Source organism: Pituophis catenifer, unplaced genomic scaffold (genome assembly GCF_029215685.1).
Source record: "Pituophis catenifer annectens isolate HBS135680 unplaced genomic scaffold, rPitCat1.0.hap2 SCAF_1, whole genome shotgun sequence".
Taxonomy (NCBI): Eukaryota; Metazoa; Chordata; class Lepidosauria; order Squamata; family Colubridae; genus Pituophis; species Pituophis catenifer.
The window spans coordinates 94,807,811-94,830,729 of NW_027256881.1; the positions used below are offsets into that span (position 1 = coordinate 94,807,811).

Below are 22,919 nucleotides of genomic sequence, written 5' to 3' on the forward strand. Positions count from 1 at the left end.
GGGACTCAGGGCAGTGAACAGCCAAACTTAAAACACATATAATACAAAAGTTAAGAAAAAACTAAAAATAAATTAAATCATCGGCATTTCCAATTTAAAATCCCAGATCTGCAAAATCAAAAAATTCCCAATTTAAAACCCAGAATCAATAAAATCGAAAGTTTAAAAAACCCCATTAAAACCATTTTAAGCAAGGCCAGCTTGCTGGAATAAGTAAGTCTTCAGGGCCTTTCGGAAAGCGCGGAGGTCCGGGATCAGTCGTATTCCAGGAGGTAGCTCATTCCACAGGTTGGGTGTCCCCACAGAGAAGGCTCTCCCCCTGGGGGCCGCCAGCCGACATTGCTTGGCCGATGGCACCCTGAGGAGGCCTTCTCTGTGCGAGCGTATTGGCCGGTGGGAGGTAGTTGGTAGCAGCAGGCGGTCTCGCAGTTATCCCGGCCCTATGCCATGGAGCACTTTAAAGGTGAGAACCAACACCTTGAAGCGCACCCGGAAGACCACTGGGAGCCAGTGCAGCTTGCTCAGGAGAGGTGTTACGTGGGAGCGCCCTGTGGCTCCCATAATCACCCGCACGGCTGCATTCTGGACCAGTTGGAGCCTCTGGGTGCACCTCAAGGGGAGCCCCATGTAGAGAGTAATTATGTAATTGGTACATATTTTATACTTTAGCAGGATATGCAAATTGTTCTTTCTTCTTTGAATCAGGGTTGATCAAATCATATCTTGCTGCAATTTGCAAACCAGATTCAACAGAAAGATATTTGAATTTCATAATGAAATTATCAGAATACCTTTCATTTTGTACAAAATCTGATAAAGGAGTGATTTTTAAAAAAATTCAGATTGTTGTAATGAATGGCCAATGATCAAAATGCAGAAGAAATATAAATTTCTGATCTAATAATAGAACCAAAAATGTCAGTTTTAAATAATGAAATTACTAAAATAAGAATACATTAAAATGCATGCTTTATTCATTTGTACAAATATAATTGGATTATTTTTTTTTTAGATCTGGGTTTAGATCAGGAAGAAAGACCTAAGACATTGTTCTTGATTTCTTTTATTACCTTTCTCATGTGAGGTTTGGTCCTTTCATAAACAGTTTTCTTACCCTTTCCTGCAGCACGGAAAAAATAATCACAATTTCTATGTTAGGGCATTTATGATTTAGCCTCTTTATATTGATTTAACAGACTCCTCAGTAATGCTGATACTTTTCCCTAAGATATAAAATGCACCATTCCATTATGTGCCTGTGGGTAGAAATATATTGACCCAAGATTAATGATCTAATCAGAACAATTACAGCTTGAATACAGAGTATCTGCCTAACTGTGAGTAGTAGCTTGAGCATAAATTTGTGGTTTCAACATTCAAAAATTGTCTAATGTATTATATGTTAAAAATCCTAGTGAGAGTTAATCTAACTGAAGTCAATCAAAATTACTTCTGAATGTTCAGGCACTGAATTATAATTAAAATTCCTTTTTTAAAGAAGTATGCCACTTCATTCTGCAATTTCCTTGATTATGGATGTTCTTCTCCCTTTATAAGTGTCTCTTTCTTAATTTTCCCTTTGATATTGTGAACTTCAACTAAAAATCCTTTCTGTCATCCCTGAATCAAGCATGATTCTTCTTGCCAACGAATTGGGCAAAATTCAAGGAAACAGAGATCTGGAACCAGACAAAATGCAAATAAGCAAAAGTCCAAGGAGGGTCTGAATATGGTTCAAACACTACAGAGAAGCTCAGACTGGCACTCAGATTCCGTGAATAACATACCAAAATGTTGCTAGCCAAAGGGTCCAAACAGGAATCTTTTAAAATCAGCTTTCAGAGACAAACATCACAGGACTTTGTGGATCACAGGATCCATCCCTTAGGATTCAAAATATCTCTTATGAGTTTTTCAGATTTTATACGGTAGACAATAAAAGTTTTTATTTTCAGTTTTGGCCATCATTCCATTGCAAGACTGATTTACAATTAGAGGGCAACCTTTCACCACCTACTCTCTCCATCCAGCTGGAAAATAGGTGGCAAACAGCAAGTGAGTAATTGAATCAGAGGCCATCAGATCTCTTGCTACTCACCCATTCAATAGAGAGGCGTTCACTACAGCCTTGCATTGAATCCACCCTGCTACCTCTCACCATAAATAATTATTTGAAACAACAATCAAAACAATGCATCCAGTCCCACTGTATGTTATTATGATTGTTATATAATTTATATCTTACTTTTCCTCCAGAAACTCAGGATGGAGGTGGAGAGGAAAATCTCCCTTAATTTTATCCCAGGTACATGCTGTGATTGTTGGAGAGTTGCTACAGTTCTTGATATTCTTATTTATAGTTTTCATTATATGTATTTCATTGCACATCTGTATTATCCCAAATGGCTCTGGGTTTGCTTTCAAAAATGTAATTTGCGAATGAGCTACTGTTGTAAGAACACACAAAACACTTTTGCTTTTATGCATTTGATCCAATAAATTCCCTCAGCTACAAGTCTGCCTTTTATGTGTTATCAGAGAGTACAATGATATATGCTGACAAAGTACACTTGGACTGCTTTTCCTTCGTCTGCAGAAATATCAGGCTCCTATGATGCATAATGTTGTTTCAATAAAAAAAAAATAAAAAAGAAATATTAAAAAATATTAAGAAAGAAAAAAATAATATTAATTAAACACAGAATATTTATGTTCTAACAATAATTTATTCATGCAAAAGAAGCTTTGTATGAAAAAGCTTCTTTTGCATGAAAGAAACAAGTAGGAAAATGAACTGATTTCACTTTCAGAACATCTTAGCCGCCCAGAGTCCCTTGGGAGTTGGGCGGCATAGAAATATGATTAAATTAAATTAAATCTTTTTTTCAGTCCAAGATTGAGCTTCTGTCTTTCTTGAAATGTTACCAACCAAGATTCTGTCTGAAAAGCCAGAACATTCCAAAACTTTTCTAGAACCAACCAAGCATTGTCTCTATTATAATGTGTGATACAATATTTTATGTTACTATGAAAGAGCATGATTAATATAATGTATTTTACAGTGGTGGAATTCAATTTTTTTTTTACTACCAGTTCTGTGGGCATGGTATGGCTTGGTGGCATGGCAGGAGAAGAATACTGCAAAATCTCCATTCCCACCCCACTCCAGGAGAAGGTTACTGCAAAATCTCCGTTCCCACCCCACTCCTGGGGGAAGGTTACTGCAAAATCTCCGTTCCCACTCCACTCTGGGGTCAGCCAGTGGTGGTATTTGCTGGTTCTCCAAACTACTCAAAATTTCTGCTACTGGTTCTCCAGAACCTGTCAGAACCTTCTGAATAGCATAAGGTGACCAGATTTTAACATTGGTAAAGAGGGACATTGTGGGCGTGGCTTATTTTGTTGGCGTGGCTAGCTGGTCATGTGACTGGGTGGGCGTGGCTATGTGTATAGGGTAAGGTGAACAGATTTTAACATTGGTAAGAAGGACACCATTGTGGGCGTGGCTTATTGTGTGGGCGTGGCTTGGAGGCCATGTGACTGGGTGGGTGTGGCTAGCTGGTCATGTGACCGGGTGGCCATGGCTATGTGTATAGGGACTACTCAGAGGGCTGAAAAGTCATTTCTGACAGGTCCTCACACTTTTGACTGGTCCTCACACTTATGACCATCCTCACATTTATGCCCGTGCAGCATTCTTAACAACCATGTCACTCATTTCACAACTGCTTCTCTTCACCATGGTGACAAGATAGGGCAAAAACGTAAAATGTGAGGACAGTCGTAAGTTCGAGGACTGGTCAAAAGTGCGAGGACCAGTCAAAAATAACTTTTTCAGCCCTCTGAGTAGTCCATATGCATTATACAGATACAGCAATAGAGAGGGATGAAGGAATGGAAATTAAAGTAGGAGTGAGGGTAAGAGAGGGAGGAAGAGAAGAGGAGAAGGAGAAAGGAAGAGGAAGTAGGGAGGAGAAAAAGAGGGTGGGGGAAGAGAAAGTAAGAAGGAAAGAAAAGAGAGAGGTGGTAGGTTTGAGGAGAAAGATTGCTGTACAATAAAAAAGATGAAAGGGAAGAAAGCCAACCCCAAGCAAATATAAAGATATTAAGATAAAGAATGAATTGTTAAACTTTAAAGAATAAAAGAGAACAAATATGAATAAATAGCAATAATTAGAAACACACATACAAACATACAATGTATTTTCTTTGAACAGAATATTTGGCTGGTTCACAAATTTAAACAGCGTTTAGTCATTTCAATTAAATTTACAATTTCTATATTTCCTTTTTGCCATATTTATTCATCATCTATTATTTAAAAAAACCAATATTACCCTTCATCCTCATCTCTAATCTTAATCAAATTCAATTTTTCCCTTCTATTCTATATTATACCCCTTCCCATTGTCATCTATTTTTATATCCATCCTCACATTGGTTAATTATGTAATTATGTAATACAGTTGTTTAATACAAATTCAACATTTTAATATAAATCAATTAGTTATATAACTATCTTTTTTGTATATTAATCAATATGAACATGAATATTCCAATTATTTCCATGCAATCCAATTTCTTACAAATCAATTAATTATATTTACCAATAATAATAAACCAAATAATTTCCCCCATATATTCCTCCAAACCACAACTTAACCATTTCTGCTTTCAACACTATATACAATTATTAATAGTATCTCAATTATTACAATTCCCTAGTTAAATAGAGCTTTTTTTCTTTTATGTTTTAAAATCTTGAACTCTCCTCTTTTGCCCTAAATTTCCCATTGTTTGCAGTTTTTTGCGCCTACTTTTTTTGGTGAAGAAAAAGAAAAAGAAAGAAATCTCTCTCTGCCTCATTTTGTCACGTTGCAGCTTTACTTTCGCTTTCGCCTTTGTTTTCAGCATAGCTAGGGGGGAAAAAATTGCTCCAGGAACTTTTTGCAGCTAATTAACCTAGCGGAAGCTGTAGGGGCTGTTTTTTCTATTTTTGCAGCATGGGTCTACTCATTTTTTTTTTTAACACTGATCAGCTGTAGGTTGGCCCTTTGAAGCCCCACGGCAAGAGTTTAAACAGTTTTTTTTTCCCTCTAGCCATCAGCGGGGACTCAGGAGGCAGAATGAAAAATTGGGACTTTTTTAAAACGCCGCGGGACGCGGGACAAATTGCTCAAAAGCGGGACTGTCCCGCCAAAAGCGGGATGTCTGGTCACCTTAGAATAGCACCCCTGGTATTTTAAGCAATTTAACACTTACTGTAGCTCCCTTTCCTCCCAGACTTTCATCACCTCTCTTGCTTCCTGTTTGCTCTCATATATCTTCCCTCTCCACTAGATCATTGTTTGCTTTTTGATAACTAGTCATATACAGGGTCCTCTGTTTTCATGCTGCCAATTGGTCCCAAATTGTAAGACCTTCTCTCTGTATCTTGGATCCCAATGGAATGGGGGAGCATATAGCAACATTCCTGTCCAGTTTTTTCATGAACTACATAAGTGACTCCTGATGTACTCTTTAATGGTACTTAATTTATGTAAGATGGTCCCAATACTTCAGCTGAATACTTGATTGGAAGCATTCTTTAGAGGACAGTCATTTCAAGCTTCTTTTGGTCTCCAGTATGTAGCTTTTCCAGAAGGAACTTCTGAGAAGTGACATTAAGGACACTCTCTTAATTCATTTTGGAGAATCATACAACTGTCAGCTTTCCCCACCATCATATTTACTGAAGTGTTTTAATAGGCAATTCAGGAAGATAAATGCTCTAGTACTATCAGCAAACTCTGGAGGATTCCAGAATAGCAGTGAAGTGCAAAGGCAAGTTTTAATGTTCTTAGTTTAATTTTATTTGGTTTTAATTTAATTGGCTCACAAAAGAAAATAAATGGATAATAAGTATAAATGTCATATTCAGTACTATCCAAATAGCATTAGAAATAATACTTATATACCACTTCATAGTGCTTTACAGCCCTCTCTAAACGGTTTACAATCAGCATATTGCCCTCAACAATCTGGGTCCTCACTTTACCAACCTCGGAAGGATGGAAGGCTGTGTCAAACTTGAACCATTGAGGATCAAACTCCTGGCATTGAGCAGTGAGTTAGCCTGCAATATTGCATTCTAACCACTGTGCCTCCACAGCTCTAATTATTATCTAATTATCAAGTATTAGAAGAACTTAGGTTTTAATAATTAAAAAGCTTATGCTATCTGGGTTTTTTTTTAAATCCTGGAATTGTGTATTATAGGCACAAGAATTATCAAATTGTTCTAAAATCCTTTGCCAATTTGCCAGAAAGCCTATTAAAGCATTGACAAACAACATATTCACAATCCACTGTTAAGACCAAGTGAAATTTATCTTTCCCGTGTAATTATTTTGGATACTTCCTCTCCTTGAACAAGGTACCCATCATATTTAAAATTTTGAGATTGAAATGTTGGAAATACAGATCAGAAGGGTGTACGTTTCTTCACTTAACCTGAGCTGTGTACAATAGAATTCATGTTTTAGAATAATGTTGGAAACAGTTTAAAATATACAGGCATAGCAGCAAAAATATTCAGAAAATTGATTTAAGTACCATGTGGACTTGATGAGAATGTAGAAGCCCAACTTTGATGATCTGTTGCAAAATGGCAATGATATTTAAAATATTTAAAATTAAGTGGTACTGCCTACAGCCTGATCTATTCAGCCATCATCCAAACCAATAATAGCAGAAATACCTTCCTGCACTCTAGCTATCATCATTTAGAACTTCTCTGTTCTCACATTAATTCCATTTTTTCCATTTCATTCCCTACCCTCATCCCCAAATGTTAAAGATAGATTGCTTCCCTTCACTTATTTATTGCTTTACAGCATTAAAAGCTACTTGCCTGGATACCCTCCTATGAAGTTGTTAAGTAGCTTTGTGCTTTTGAAAGCATAGAATAACACAGATTGAATTATATACCCTTTGGCCTCATTATGAGGAATTGTTTTCTATTAGATTGACACAACTGAGAATTTTGAATTTATAAATGTTGCAAGATAATACCGAATACAACTCTATCCCTTTTCAAACTGAAGTTGTGCTTTCTATAAAGCATTCTTAGAGCTATCATTGCTAAAATCAAATAATTCAGCCATATAAAATATGTTCTATTTTAAATGTTTTCAATTGTGAACTTCAACTAAATAGCCTTTCTGTCATCCCTGAATCAAGCATGATTCTTCTTGCCAACGAATTGGGCAAAATTCAAGGAAACAGAGATCTGGAACCAGACAAAATGCAAATAAGCAAAAGTCCAAGGAGGGTCTGAATATGGCTCAAACACTACAGAGATACTTATTCGTATATACTTGTATCCTATCTAGGATACGAACAATACTTGTTCATATCCTAGATAGCATGTTAATGATAAAAGAACATCAGTGTTGATATTCCTATTCTGCCTGCAAGTACAATTCCTGAAAATATGATTTAAGTATACAAGACATGTTTCTGATAGGGACTGTATCACCTGGTCTTCCGGTTTCTGGCATGCATGCATGTGCGCAGACCAACTGGCAGGTGCACATGTGTGTGCCAGAAACCGGAAGAGCAGCCACCTGGTATGCATGCGCTCACTGGGAAGATGATCTTCCGGTTTCTGGTGTGTGCATGCGCACCAGCCAGCTGGTCTTTGCATGTGCATGCATGCCAGAAGCTGAAAGACCAGGTGGCCGGTGCACATGCACGTGGCAAAAACCAGAAGATCACCTTCCCGGTGGGCTCATGCGCACCGGGCAGCTGTTCTTCCTGTTTCTGGTGCTTCTGCATGCATGAAGACCAGCTGTCCAGCGCACCAGAACCTGGAAGAGCAATGGGCAATGGCTAGTGTGCCCAGAGAGATGGCTCTGTGTGCCACTTCCAGCACACGTGCCTTAGGTTCGCCATCACGGCTATAGAATATACAGTATATGAACTCATTTAATTTTCAAACAATGATTGTATGGCTTCATTTTTACACTTAACAGGAAAATCTAGTTTGATAGTGTAATTCTATGCATCTGTTAATCATCAGTAAACTCTAATCAGATTTATTTTATTCCCAGATAAGTGTATCCAGGCTTAGAATCCTTATCTTCATTTTACAAAAGAAAGCAGGGTAAGGTTGTTGTCATGGAAGTGATTCTAGTGTTGCTAATGCTGACAATCACCTTTACTGTGTTAGAAAAGTGCTTTCAACGTGAATAGTATTTATATCAATAGGGAACTCTGTCCACACAACTGGACCCTAGTTATTAGCAGAAATACTGAGGTCAAATGTCTTTTGAAATTGATACTTTGAATGGGGAAAAAAATCTGTTTCAGTCATTGAAAGGAAAGTTTATTTCTTGTCCAATACTGACCTCTGGGTAGAAGGGCAGAATTGCATTTTCTTAAGTAGCGAGCCATAGATCATCATATTTTATACTGTTTAATAAAATTGGTTAATCAGAAAAAGTGCTTCCAAGTCCTGATGCTTGATACTCTAAAGAATTTTGGGATTGTCTTCTAAAGAAAAGGCAGAACTAGTAGGAAGAATTAAATCTGAAAGTGAGAATTGTTATGTGAGTATAACCAAGATGCACATGAAAAGATCAAGGGTATAAATATGTTTATCAACCTATGTGTTGTGGTCAATGCGCAAAGAGTGCTTTGTAAACCATTTTGAGTACTGTTTCTAAAACCATATATATTTTTCACTGCCATTGCAATGAATTTATAGTTTTTTTTCATACTTCCTCTTTCCAGTAATCAGCAACCTATACTTTTGCTAGGAAAGAGTGAGTAATAGTTTTATTTTTAATGAGATATTCTTTGGGGAAACTCTTTAAAGTGTAAAATCAAGCATGCATTACCCATTTCTGAAGGCAATGTAGTTCTTATCTATATGCGGTTTGGGAAGTAACTGCATAGCCTTCCCTTATCCTGTCAGGCAAGCTACTACAGTATTTCAGAACATCCTCGGAGCTAGAGAATAGATCGCTAGCCCAGTCTATCGCACAATGCTCCTTCGATTTGGATGAACGTTTACCCATTTATATGTACTCATTTTATGGTGTTTATGGCTATGTTTTGCTTATTTATTTCCTTTTATTTGTGCCATTTTTTTTTCATGTGTCCATGTCTATGTCTATACTGTTACTTGTTTCCTTGTACTTGTTGACAAATTAATAAATTAATAATAATAATAATAATAATAATAATAATAATAATAATAATAATAATAATAATACATTGACAATCCAAACTGTCAACTATGCAACAGCAAAGTTGAAACTGTTTCACATTTAATATGTGAATGCAGCAAAATCGCACAAACTGATTACAAAGCTAGACACAACCGAGTTGCTAAATTAGTCCACTGGTCATTATGTAAAAAATATGACTTTCCTGTATCCAAAAAGTCATGGGAACATAAAGTGGAAAAAGTTATACAAAATGAGAAAGTGAAGATCTTGTGGGACTTTTGAATACAGACGGATCGTCACTTAGAACACAACACGCCAGATATCACAGTTGTCGAAGACCGAAACGTACAATTTATTAACATTGCGGTACCAGGAGATCAGTGGTGGGTTCCTCCCGGTTCGGCCGAGCCGGTAGCGGTGACGATATGACGTCACTGAACCGGTTCTCCCCCCCTCCCACGTTATTCTTACCTTTTATTTGGTCCCACCCCCAATCTATTGCTGCCTCCTGAGTCCCAGCTGATGACTAGAGGGAAAAAAACTGTTTAAATTCTTGCCGCAGGGCTTCAAAGGGCCGTCCTACAGCTGATCAGTGTTAAAAGCAAACAAATGAGTCAGGTCGTAAGTGCGAGGACTGGTCGTAAGTGCAAGGACCTTCCAGAAATCACTCTGACCAGCTAGCCATGCCCACCTAGTCACATGACCTCTAAGCCACACCCACAAAATAAACCACGCCCACAGAACCGGTAGTAAAAAAAATTAGAACCCATCCCTGCAGGAGTTGCCAGAGTCGAAGAAAAAGAACTGGAAAAAATCATGAAATATCGTGACCTGGCCATCAAAACTACACGGCTATGGATGAAACATGTAACAGTGATACCCATTGTCATCGGGGCACTTGGTACCATGTCCAAGAATTTTATAACATACATCAGCAAATTGCAGCTTCCTACAATAACACCAGCGGAACTGCAAAAATCTGCGCTACTTGGGACATCCTACATCTTAAGAAGGTACTTGGTTGATGCCTGGGACGCTGGCAGCAACCCGTATCAACCATTAGCACCAGTCAATGGTATTTGGGATGCATTTTTGAATATTCAGTTGACTTGAGTTTCATATTTAAAGAATAAAGATAATAATAATAACGTCCAGACATTTCTATCAAACGTCTCATACTCCCAATGCGGGGTTTCAACTGCGTTTGTCTTTCATGCATGCCTTGCATTGCCTTGAGGGGATTATCGCTTTTTTGCTTTTATGGGAGACAAGCTGTTGCTGCTGCCGCTGCTGCATTTCTGCATCGTTTTCCTACAGGCAAACAGCTTCCCCTTCTTCCGGGAGGGAGTGATGGTGCGGAAAAGGACGGGTCTGGAGTGGGGTGGGGTGGAGTGGAGGGGTTGGGACCCGGTTCACAAGAACCCGGAAGATCAACGCCTCTCTCTCTCTCTCTCTCTCTCTCAACTCAGACATTGACTCTGAGCCCGAGGAGGCGGCGACAGGGCGTTTCTTTCTCCTTCGACCTGGAAATGACGCTCAGTCGCGATCGCTGCTGCTAGAAAAGAAGAGCTGGGGAGTAAACAAGCCCCAGCTGATCCGTCTCGCCGTCTCCATCTTTGAAGGGCCGTCGCACAGCGAGGAGCAAGATGGGGGCGGTTCTGGGCTTGTGTTCCTTGTCCAGCTGGGTAAGGAGGTGTTGGGGTATATATCCCCCCCACTTTGCCTCCATCTTCTCTCTTTCCAGGGGCCGGTAGATCTCGGGGCGCGGGCGGCGGCGGCGGGCAAGCGGGCTCTCTGGAGGCGCAAGCGCGATGCAGGGCTGGGTTCTCTCTACACCCCCCCCTTTCACTCTCGGGTTCCCTCCCTTCTTTGTTAAAATAAAACAAGCTCTTTTGGCGTTTCTTCGTTATTGGATGATCTCGTTTTGGGGGCATTCCATCTCTCTCGAGTTAGAACTTAATAGCGTTTTTCATGCCTGGCTAATATCATAATAAAAGTCTAGTAATGGAAAAGGTGGGCGAAGCCTCTGCGGGACCTTGACATTTCTTTCTGCCGGGCTTTGTTCCGAAAGAAACACGCGGTGGGTTTTGTTTTATTTGTTCCTGGCTTGCCCGCCCGAAATACCGATTAAAAAAAAAATATATATATATTTTTTAACTTTCCTGATGGTGTGTTGCTAGAGTGAGGGGAGAAAAATCCTAAAAGACCTTTAAAAAAGGCTCAAGCTACTTTTTAGCTGCAGTGTGTTAGAATAATAGTCATTTACTTGTAGCCCTTGAGTGCAGTTGGTAGCCGCTGGGCCTCTTTGGAACGGATTACAGAAAATGTAGGATATTTTATAATCCTTGAATTCAGTGTACAAATTTACAGGTCGGTTGAAATACACAATTTCCACATCCTGTATGAGATTTTTAAGAAAATGCTGTAGTCAGGATCTTCAAGATGCTTCCATTTTCTGTACCATTCCCATATCCTTTAGAAGCCATATAAAAGCAGTTGCATGTTCCTCTTTTAATCTACTCCCCTTAGAATGCAAAGAACAAGGAGTAAAAATCACTATAATACTTGACTTCCTTAGGTCTTTCCATCACAAGAATCCTCACATCTCTACTCTTCACTAAAGAGACATTGCTTAGATTTTCAAACCACTTATCTATTTTTTACTGCATGCATTTGTACTGCATGCAGTTGTCTGGTTATATACACAAAAATGTACATTGATTTGTTTTCACAAAAATAAATAAAAATCTAACAGTTTCTTGGAAGGGGAACTGAACAAGAAATTATGTCAGATTCCCTTGGAAGATCTGAAGCTTGAAGGCTGGGAGGTGGGATGAAGCCCGTGTTCCTGCAGAGAACAGATTACACACTAGCTCTACAGGGAGCAGCAATTTTTTAAGGAGTTGTACTTTTTTTTGAAGATATCACAATTAAGCTTGGAATAAATCAATGCAGCTCTTTAGCTCAAAGAGATCTAGAATTGTTTTTGAATTGATGTGGAGACTGTGTATGGAATGTGTATGGCTTGTGGTCTATTAAAAGTTGTATTATCTTTTTGTGGGCCCAGATATAGTTTGGCAACATACTCTATTGTCAGGTGTGACAGGATTATTGTAGGCAGGTCTTCTCCTTAGAAAAATGAAAAAATAAAAAAGGACTTCCTCTTCTCAGGATAATCTCTGGCCATTTCCTACTTTTTGTTGATTGACATTTGAATGTCAGATGTGGAATGACTCTGAAGTGGACATCCAGCTCAATCCCAACTCTGTAGTAGTTTAAACATCCCATCATGATCAGACCCTAATACTGTATGTGCACAAAGGATGGGATGAGAAGTTAAATTAATAACTTTTGACAAAGACTAAGTATAGCATCCATTTATAGCTTAAAGTTAAATAATTATAGACAATTTGTGGTATTGGGGGAAGGGAACATAACCTAGGACAGTAATTGTTTACCTAAACTGTGTTATAATATATTCTTGCTTTCTGAAGTTAAGATAAATGGATCAGATTAGGAAATTTAATAGAAAGTTCCTTCAGTTTTTGTTCATATTTGGAAAATTGCTTGTGTTAGGATGAGGGAAATTTCTGCCCAATTTTCTTGGACAGAAAATTCTCTTCAATATGTTTACTATAGACATAGTATTTAGTTGTATGCAAATATTGAAGTACAGGTAATCCTTGACTTATGACCACAATTGAGCCCAAAATTTATGTTGCTAAGCAAAACATTTGCTAAGTGAATGTTGCTCCATTTTTCGACCTTTCTTCCTGCAGTTATTAAGTGAATCACTGCAGTTAAGTTAGTAATATGGTTGTTAAGTACATTTGGTTTCCCCATTGATTTTGCTTGTCAGAAGGTCACAAAAGGTGATCATATGATCCCGGGACACTGCAAGCATCAAAAATATGAGTCAGGTATCAAGCATTTGAATTTTTATCATGTGACCATGGGGATACTGCAATGGTCATAAGTGTGAAAAATGGTCATAAATCACTTTTTTCAATGCCACTGTAACTTTGAATGGTCACTAAATAAACTGTTGTAAGTCGAAGATTACCTGTATTAGTTTCATGGACTAAAAGGTTGAAAACAGGTTATACCTGGCATGCAATCAGAATTATTTTAGATGAATTTAGATTTAAGACAAAATAAAAATTACCAAGGCTTCCTAAGGGCTTTTCCTCCAAAGTGTAAAAATTGTAGTTCAGATTATTTCTTTCAAACTCAGCAAAAAATATACATATCTTTAACATTTATTTTAAAATCCACTCTGAGCAATCTATAATTCCCACCTTAATGACTCCAATTTAAACAGAAAGGAATTTAAGTTGAAGCAATCCAACAATTCACTGCATGAAAATGGCACTTACTCTGTAGTTGAGATTCTGCTTTTTGTTGACTGTGGTGGGTACTTTTGGTGAGGAGAACTTTTAAGAGCTTTTTGTGAGTACTCCCTTTCCCATGAACTGGCAGGCATGGAAACACATAAGAGCTGATATTGCAACATCAACTCTGCTGTTTCTTGCTTGTGACTTAATGCTCAGAGAGCCCAATAAACACCTGCTCAAATTTCATATTTCTAGTACATAAACATAGTTCCTCTAGGAACAAATTGAAATATCTTAGGATAACTGCACAATAAGGTGCCTATCAGATATATTGGACCACAACTCCCATAACTCTCAGCTGTGATATTGTGAAGCACATCCAGATAGCTATAGATGGAAAAGACTGATTTAAGATTGCTGGTGACAGATTATAATTAATTATTCTCAAATATTGTGAAATCAGTTAAGCAAAGTAGGTGATCGGGGATCTTTGGCTGTATTACTACTTGTCTTCTTCCTTTTTTCTTTTATCAGATACCATGTTTGTGTGGTAGTGCCCCCTGCCTGCTGTGTGGATGTTGTCCCAGTGGAAATAACTCCACTATAACAAGGTTGATATATGCATTCTTCTTGCTTCTTGGAGTGAGCGTTGCATGTGTGATGTTAATGCCAGGAATGGAAGAACAACTGAAGAAGGTCAGTTCATTATTGAAACAAGTATGCTAAAATTAGTTTGGCATAAACCCTGGTGTCTTGCATCTATCTCTTGTGAAGAATTCTTGCTCTGAGTAGTATGGTATGTTATTGATCATACCTGAGCCATTATCTGTACTAGTATAATAAAGGCCATAATGCTTGTCTTATGTTTAGGAGAAGAAAGCTTATGTTTAGAGTGATAAGGAAGCTCAAGCTAAACAGGAAATCTTAAAATGGGAAAGAGGTAGTATCACAGCCCTGCTGAAGTAAGCACTCAATTTCTGGAACTGTCATGATTTTCAAAGTCTGATTGCAAATGTGTGCTTTATACACGGCTTTAGAAAACAGAGCAGTTATTTATTTGATGTGCAGTTTTAATATTATAAAATTTGTGGAATGAATCTATTCATGTTGGAAGATCTCCAGTTTCTTTAGAGGAAACGCAGAAAATAGTCATTGAGACTTCCTTATTACAAAGCAGACATTATACATTTTCTGTGAATTCATTTTAATACTTTTTATGCTGTTTTGTTACAGATTCCTGGGTTCTGTGATGGCCAGGTGAATTGTGATGTTCTAGTAGGGTATAAAGCAGTGTATCGTGTATGCTTTGGTTTGGCCATGTTCTTCCTCTTGTTTTCCCTATTGATGATCAAGGTAAAGAGCAGCAGTGATCCAAGGGCATCAGTCCACAATGGGTAAGAAAGAAATGATTGCTTGTCTAATGTGTACTTGTGTTTCTGTCTATGTTTCACTTGGTACCTTCCAAGTACGTTATATTCCAGAATCATGCTGGTTGGAAATTTTGAATTGCAGTCCCAACACAAATGAATTGTATGAGGTTGGACAAATTTGCTGTGTCACAACTTGACACATACAGTCACAAATTTAAAACAATTAGAGGTTACAACATGTTCCTACAATAATGATCCAACATAAATTTGGTAGAAGCAAAACACTTCCAACAGTGTTAATCCTTTTGGTCTTATGAATTCAATGAATAAACTGATCAAATGAAATGACTTATTAATAATATTATTGCTCTGTAATGGATTCATTTTTAAAATCTGAGCACATTGCTCAGCACATTGTAAGCCGCCCTGAGTCTCCGGAGAAGGGCGGCATATAAATCAAATTAAAAAATAAATAAATCAACAATTATATAATTTTCAAAATACAGAAAAGAAAACTTATGTTTTCACTTACTGAATTATGGTTATTCATTATGACTGCACGAATGCAGGGATCATTGAGTGTTTCTGTAAATTTAAACTCTTGAGACAAAGGAAAGGAATTGCTATCAGTCTATACCGGGATAAGCAATTTTCTAGCCCAGGCAGCTCCCTGAAACCTAAAGCAAGGAAGAAAAAAAAAAAAAAAGATGAGGGAAGTGCATGAGAAATAGAAATAGGAATAATTCAATTCCCAATTTCAAAATCTTTGAAAACAGACCAAAATCATAACATTTAAATTTGCTAGTACAATTCTCAGATTAAAGGAACAAAATAAAAAATGGATATGACAGAAAAGAACCTTCTCGTATGTCTTTCCCTGTCCCCCCAACTGAAAAATAAGCGAGTAATTTCAGTAGGCTGTTGGTAAGCTTTCTCTGGTCCATCGGAAGATACATCTGCTATCCAGAAAGGATTGCTTACCCTGCTCTACACCATGATTGTTTACATGCATCTATTCATCTGACTATCATGGGGATAGTAAAACCAAGTCACTTAGTCTGAACTTGAATGGTAATTCTTGTATTTTCACATCACTGAGTTCTTGTTTCCAATAACCAGCCAAATCTTTAGTGCTAGGCATAGCTTAACTGTAGCAATGTAGCTCGTCCTTTGTCGTATACATTGGATCAGTCACACTTTCTTTCAGTCTAACCCAAAACACAGAGTGGCTGGATGGTGGTGGCAGGAAATATTGAAGGAGGGAAGACAATGTATACCACCTTGATATGCTTTATAAAAGTCAGGATAAATCTAATAAAACAGTACATTTTACATTATATATCCTGTACCTTATAGATGTAAGCATTTTCTCTAGGGCTATGATTGTGTAGATAAGTTTCTTTTATAGAAAAACCACAGTTGTAATTTTTCTTTACCATGTCTCTGTAACTATTGAAGCCATGGATAAGCCAGGGAATAGTGTATAATGTCTTTTTATTTGGGAAATTCTCTTTTGGAGCTCAACTTCTCGGAGAACTATAACATTATAAATGTTAGACTTTATCCACTGTATTGCTGGCTACTGAATTTACATGTGGTTGGTTATAGTCTTATAGCATTTTCTACCCTGTATAAGTAATGTTGTTGCTGTTGTATCAAATATAATGGAATTGATAACCTAAAATATTTCTTGAATATTAGGCATTTAAAAATATTAAGTATTACTGTCACTTAGATTGGATATGGTGATTCTTTCAGATTCTGGTTTTTCAAGTTTATCACAGCAGTTGCAATTACTGTGGGAGCATTTTTTATTCCAGAAGGACCTTTTACAACTGGTAAGGTTGCATGAAAATCTTTAATCTTTTCTGCAAAATATTTCCTGAGGCTTTCTTAGATATAGAAACCTTATTTGATCATTTTTCTATTCTGAACTGTTTTGTTGATGGATGAATGGACCATTTGGCTAAACCGCGATTCTCAGTCCTAATTAAGTAGTTAAAAACGTGTGTAACTGTTTTTTAATCATACCAGTATGTCTCCTACTATCTTGGTCTCTCTCTTTCCCCTCTCCCTCCTGTTTCATTTTGTGTTTTCCCTGAGGTCCATGAAGGGTATACTTAACTATTTCTTAGCTTCTTAAGTCTACAGAAAGGCACATTGATTGCTCTGAATTAGACAGTAATTGTTCTGAATTAGACAATAATAGTGTTTTGATACTAAAAATAATCCTAATGTAAAATTAATATTTTTTATTCTTTTTCTTAGTGTGGTTTCTTGTTGGTATGGCCGGAGCCTTCTGCTTCATTCTTATTCAGCTGGTTTTACTTATTGATTTCGCCCACTCTTGGAATGAATCGTGGGTTGAGAAAATGGAGGAAGGAAACTCAAGATGCTGGTATGCAGGTATGGCACAGTTTGTTGTTAAAATATGACCTGATTGGTTGCTTTGGTCTTAAAACTGAAATGTAAGATGCCACATTCTTAGTTTTAGGAATTATGAGCTCAAAAATGTGTGAGGGGTCCTTGATGCTCTCTGAGCTTGCTTGTTTTCTTGCTTCTTTTCTTGCTTCTTTTCTTCGTTTCATTACTCTAACTTGGTACAACTCTAACTTGGCAATTCACAACCCTAAGTAGGTAACATCATCAGTGCTAGTAAGGAGTGCTGTTTGCTGTCAGTTTATATTCTGGTGTCTTGCCTATCTGTGGGGGTGGGGGCGGCCTTAGAGATTCTTTGGTTGGGCTGCTTACTGATGGCTCTTTGGCAGTTTCTTGATTGGGGTATTGCTTTACTTGATTGTTGGTCTGAGCTACAAATATTTTCCTTTATTGATCAGAAAAGTGTCCTCTTGGTTTTCATATTCTTGTTTTGTTTTGTTCCTTTGGGTCTGGACATGTTCCTGCATTTTTCTTGGCAAAATGTCAGAAGTGCTTTGCCCTTTTCTGCTTCCTAGGGATGAAAGAGTTAACTGGCCCAAGGTCACCCAGTTAGATTTGTGCCTAAGGTTAGACCAGAACTCATGGTCTCCTGGTTTCTAACCTTGGCCCCCTACCCCAAACTGATTCTATTTTCGTATCCTAGTTACTTGCAAAATAATATCTACCCATCACCAACCCAAAATAAGGATTTTGCATTTTTCACAAGCCTCATGATACCTGATACAGGAAAATTGTGGGAATGTGTTTTATCCCCAAATAGTATAAGAGATTTCCTCCCACGTACCAGTTGCCCTGTATGAATTTTCTCCTCCTGCAAATTTTACGAAAGGCCACTTGCCAGCGTGCTGAATATATGCATTACTACTCATGAAGATCAGATGTCATTTTGCTAACCCTTTCAGACTAGCATTCCTCAGCCTGGTGCCTTCTAAGCTGTATTACATTTAAAATTCCCAACCCTTATGGGAAAAATGTGAAGGCACCAGATTTTCTTGGGAATTCATCAGTTACAATAGTAGTGTAGTTTCGCTTTTCTTTTTAAAGCAGCCCAGTAATAAATTTCTTAGAGATGCTAATACAATCTGAATCCCTTTTTGTTCTTTTTTTTTTTTAACAGCATTGCTGTCTGCCACAGCCCTAAACTATCTCCTGTCTCTGGTGGCAGTTGTCTTATTTTATATCTACTATACTCATCCAGATGGCTGTTCTGAAAATAAGGCCTTTATCAGTGTTAATATGATGCTGTGTATTGGAGCATCTGTAATGTCAATTTTACCCAAAATACAGGTATGGGTTTGTTTGTTTTTTTACAAATACTTGGAGAACATTTGAATAATTTTTTAAGCAATCTTTTTCCAAAGCCCTAATTGGTCTCTTTCTTTCTGTACATAGGAATCACAACCGAGATCTGGCTTGTTGCAATCATCTGTGATCACAGTTTATATAATGTACCTTACTTGGGCAGCAATGACCAATGAGCCAGGTAAAAAGACTAAACAATTTGGTAAACATATTCTCTATACAGCTTTGGAATAAAACGCCTCTAGAAGAGCCTTTTTTGTTTATTGCTTTTAAAGATACTTGAGGTATTATACATGTTTTTGAGCGGATGGCTTTAGACAGATTTCATAGTAGAGATTAATTTAATTGGCACCTCATAGCAATAGCACTTAGACTTATATAGTGCTTTACAGTGCTTTCTCTTAGTGGTTTACAAATGTCAGCATATTGCTCCCAACAATCTATCTTACCTCACTTTACCAACTAGGAAGGATGGAAGGCTGAGTTAACTTTGAGTCGGTCAGGATCAAATTCCTGGCTGTGTGAAGAATTAGCCTACGATATTGCATTCTAACTACTGCACCAGCACAGCCATCATTCTCTTATTCTCCTCCTTTATATATAATGTAAATCTACATATTATGCATCTTTAGGATGTTCATAAGCATTGTTTGTGCATTATCTATATTGTTTGTGCATTATTTACATGAAGTATTATGACTATTTTTAATACTGATTCAAATTGAATGAGACATATTGGATTAATAGCTTAGAATGTCAATTTCTTATATTCATCTAGACAGACAGTGCAATCCAAGTTTGCTGAACATAATTGGATATAATACCACAACCCCTCCAAGCAAGGGTCAGCTGGTACATTGGTGGGATGCCCAAGGAATTGTGGGGCTCATCCTGTTCTTACTGTGTGTTCTGTATTCAAGGTTAGTGGAACTTTCAGAAAACTTTTCCACAAAGTCAACTATTAAACTCTACATTAGCTGGGTATTTAGTAACTGCCCATTTTTCCATTTGCAGTATCCGAACATCTAATAATAGTCAAGTAAACAAACTTACTCTGACTAGCGATGAGACAACGCTGATAGAAGATGGACTTCCTCGGAGTGAAGGCTCCCAAGACGATGGAGATGATTTACACCGTGCTGTTGACAATGAGAAAGACGGAGTTACTTACAGCTATTCTTTCTTTCACTTCATGCTTTTCCTTGCTTCTCTTTATATCATGATGACATTAACTAATTGGTACAGGTAAGTTGGTGTATAGAAAATTGGGGAAAGGTAACATTTTTGTGCCATATGCATTTTTTTTTACATATCCCCACTACTCTTGGCTTTGGAAGTGCTTTTAATTTATGAAGCTTGAAATGCGGCAGCAGATCAAGTATTGGACTCCAGAATTGGATCCAGAACTATGGATGTAGAATAGGCAGAGCGCTTCTGTTTTGTGCATCCTATTCTAGCCTGTCCTCCATCCATTTTTTCTGCTGCCCAGCCTCACCCCAATCTCTCTCTGAAAATAAGAGAATCCTGTGTAGTTTGATGGGGGGGATCAATAAAATGGAAATGGATTGATCCCTGACAAGAGATGGAGGGGAATATCTGTAAACTGCATGAATTCTGTTAAGAAAACTGATTTCCTTGTTTGCACAGGTGAATCTAAAAAACCCTTTCTGCATTTATTATCTTTTTCAGTCCTGACCCTGCCTCTGCACAAATGACCAGTAAATGGCCTTCTGTCTGGGTGAAGATTTCTTCTAGCTGGATTGGTATCATTCTCTATGTGTGGACTCTGGTGGCTCCACTTGTTTTAACAAATCGTGAATTTGACTAAGCTAAGCATCTTTTTTTTTCCAAAGCTTTTATTGTTTAGTTGCTTATTTGATGCTAATGCTATTCTGTATTAAGAAATAATTGTAAATATGTGTTTGTGTACTTAATACTAGTGTAGGTTATCCTGTCTTTATTATGCATGGCCAATTTTAAATCAGGTTATCATTACCATGACTGTTTTCCCACTTGAGCTTGATTATGATTGCTCCTAGATTCAGGGCCAAACTAGAAATGTCAGCAGCAGCTCCACAGGCTTTATTTCACAAAATGCAAGAGAGAAACAAAATAAGAAGATTGCTGCATTCCTCCAGCATATTGTTGCATATTGTTAGCAGTAGTTAAGGTGTTTGTGAAGCAACTTGCATTTATCTAGAGTAATTAAAGGTGTAATGAGCTGCCAAAGTGCTACAGCAAGCACATGCAAAATTAAAGTATTTGACTTGTTGCTTGCAAGAGGTAGAAATTCAGCAAGTAGCAGCTGTAATGTTTTAATTAAAAAAAAAATGTTTGAGAAGTGTGGTTCCTGGCCTTTTAAAAGCAAAATGGATGTGGGGGATTCACCTGCTTACCATTTATTTCTCCCTTGGCACCTTTACTTTTAGAGCAGTTGTGATATTTGAGTATGTCTAAGAGGCAGAATGCAGGGGGAGGATCTAAGAGATTCTAAATTTGTAACAGGCATTTAATTTCCTCATCTTTGTGATTGTTTTTAAAATGGGAATGCAGACTGATTCCACATGAGATTTATTTTTAAACACGGCGAGGGGTAATAGTTTTATCTGTATTGGCAATTTTCTGATCTATATGAGGACTCTGCTAAGGGAGAAAATTAGGAGTAGGAAAGAAATAGAGGGATCAGACCAGTTTAGAGTCACCTACAATATTGCTAGGATATTTAGTGCAGTCTTTGCCCTCCTGATTGAATGAATAAGGGAGGATTGGAAGTTAGTAATCGGTTTACATTTGTTATCTTAAAATAGTTGAAGTTTAAAGGCATTAATTTGTTGGATTATCTTTGCCTTTCCTTTGAAACTGTTGTGCAGAGGAATTAACTTCACTTTTACAGGGAAAAGAACAAAGCAAGGATAACCAATAGATTGATTGCATTTATAATTCAGAAGCTATTTTCACTGAAGTTATTCCTTTTTAATCCTCAATAGCCATTCTATTTAGGACTTGATTCAGTTGTCACACAAACATCTACTTTTTTGCTTCTTGCTGAAGGAGTGTTTCTCTGCAAAGTTTAATTTAACTAGAGCTTATTTTAAAAGAATCTGAAATATTCATGGTTTTACTTAAAATGGATGGAAAAACTTGAATTTTCTAGCCATGAAAAGTTGTTGCATTTTTGTACACATTTTTGTCTTTGAAGTGAATGCTGTGTCAATTGTATTAGTACTGCATGTCATTGAAATTATTTTTGAATCCGCTGAGTTTAAAAAACACTTAAGTATTTAAAGGTATTATTAGGCTGCTGGAAAGCAATTCAGACCAAGATCTAAGGCTCTCAAGTCTTTCTTTGCTAGTAACTAACATAATGTAGGAAATGCTGATAAAATATTAAAAATAGGACAAAACAGGTAGGAACACTAATCTTTTTGGCTTAGTGATCATTAGACTGCAAGTAAAAAAATGACTCCTTTTAATAACAGTTCGCTGGATGTATTGGCAGATATAATATCCTTAAAAACATTTGCATTAAGCAGCTGAGATTTACAGTGATGCCATTTGTTTTTTTGCATAGGACATTGACTTTAGCATAGGACTTTTAAGTATTTTTATGTCATCTCTTGCTACTAGTCCCATTGGGTGCAGTGCAGGCAATCTTTACAAGTGCAAAATCTTAGGACTACCAGTATATACTTAAGTATATTGGTCCTGCTTTGCGAAGTACTTTGAAATACTCAGCTTCTGGTTTTTGTTTGTTTGAAGTGTAAATACATTATCCATTGCTCCCAATGTCAGATTTCTCCAGTTCAGTTTCAATTGCAGGTATCTTCTCGAAATTCCTGAGCATTTGTAATTGTTTAAATTTATTCACTGTAATACACAGGCTGATGAAGTTGAACATAAATGCAATTACTGCTTAGTCATTTTGAGTGTATTATACTGTAGCTATAAATAAAACATTCATACTGGCTATTTAATCTCGATACCGCTTTTAATGTGAACCTTTCAATGTAACTGTAAGCACCATGGTAGAAAAGATTCTTCCTGGGCCCTGCCAGATGACACACTCTCATAGTTGGGACCTAGATTATTTTGCTTCTGCTGAATCTCACAGGACAGGTAGACACTGCTGGGGAGAGATGGCCCCAAGCCATAGAAAGGCTTAAAAGATATCCATCAGCATTGATACCTTGAATTGCAACATGTTTTCCCCAAAATAAGACCTGGTCTTATTTTCTTTTGTGCTCCAAAATAAGCACTAG

General features: G+C 37.4%; 2 protein-coding genes across 2 annotated transcripts in view; one reads left to right on the top strand and one right to left on the bottom strand.

Annotated features, from left to right (window-relative positions):
* The window catches only part of PKIB (cAMP-dependent protein kinase inhibitor beta), a 60,055-nt gene extending 46,373 nt beyond the window's left edge, over positions 1 to 13,682 (bottom strand). The window contains exon 1 of the mRNA XM_070932765.1: positions 13,592 to 13,682. The gene's annotated coding sequence lies outside the window, so the exon portion shown is untranslated. The remainder of the gene's footprint in view (positions 1 to 13,591) is intronic.
* SERINC1 (serine incorporator 1) lies at positions 10,738 to 22,634 on the top strand. The gene is made up of 10 exons (XM_070932763.1): positions 10,738 to 10,900; positions 14,084 to 14,245; positions 14,783 to 14,943; positions 16,678 to 16,757; positions 17,188 to 17,325; positions 18,476 to 18,645; positions 18,751 to 18,841; positions 19,439 to 19,580; positions 19,675 to 19,905; positions 20,350 to 22,634. Exons 1-10 carry the CDS (start codon positions 10,862 to 10,864, stop codon positions 20,486 to 20,488), a joined length of 1,353 nt encoding a protein of 450 aa, XP_070788864.1. The 5' UTR covers positions 10,738 to 10,861; the 3' UTR covers positions 20,489 to 22,634.
* The last annotated feature ends 285 nt before the right edge of the window (positions 22,635 to 22,919 follow it).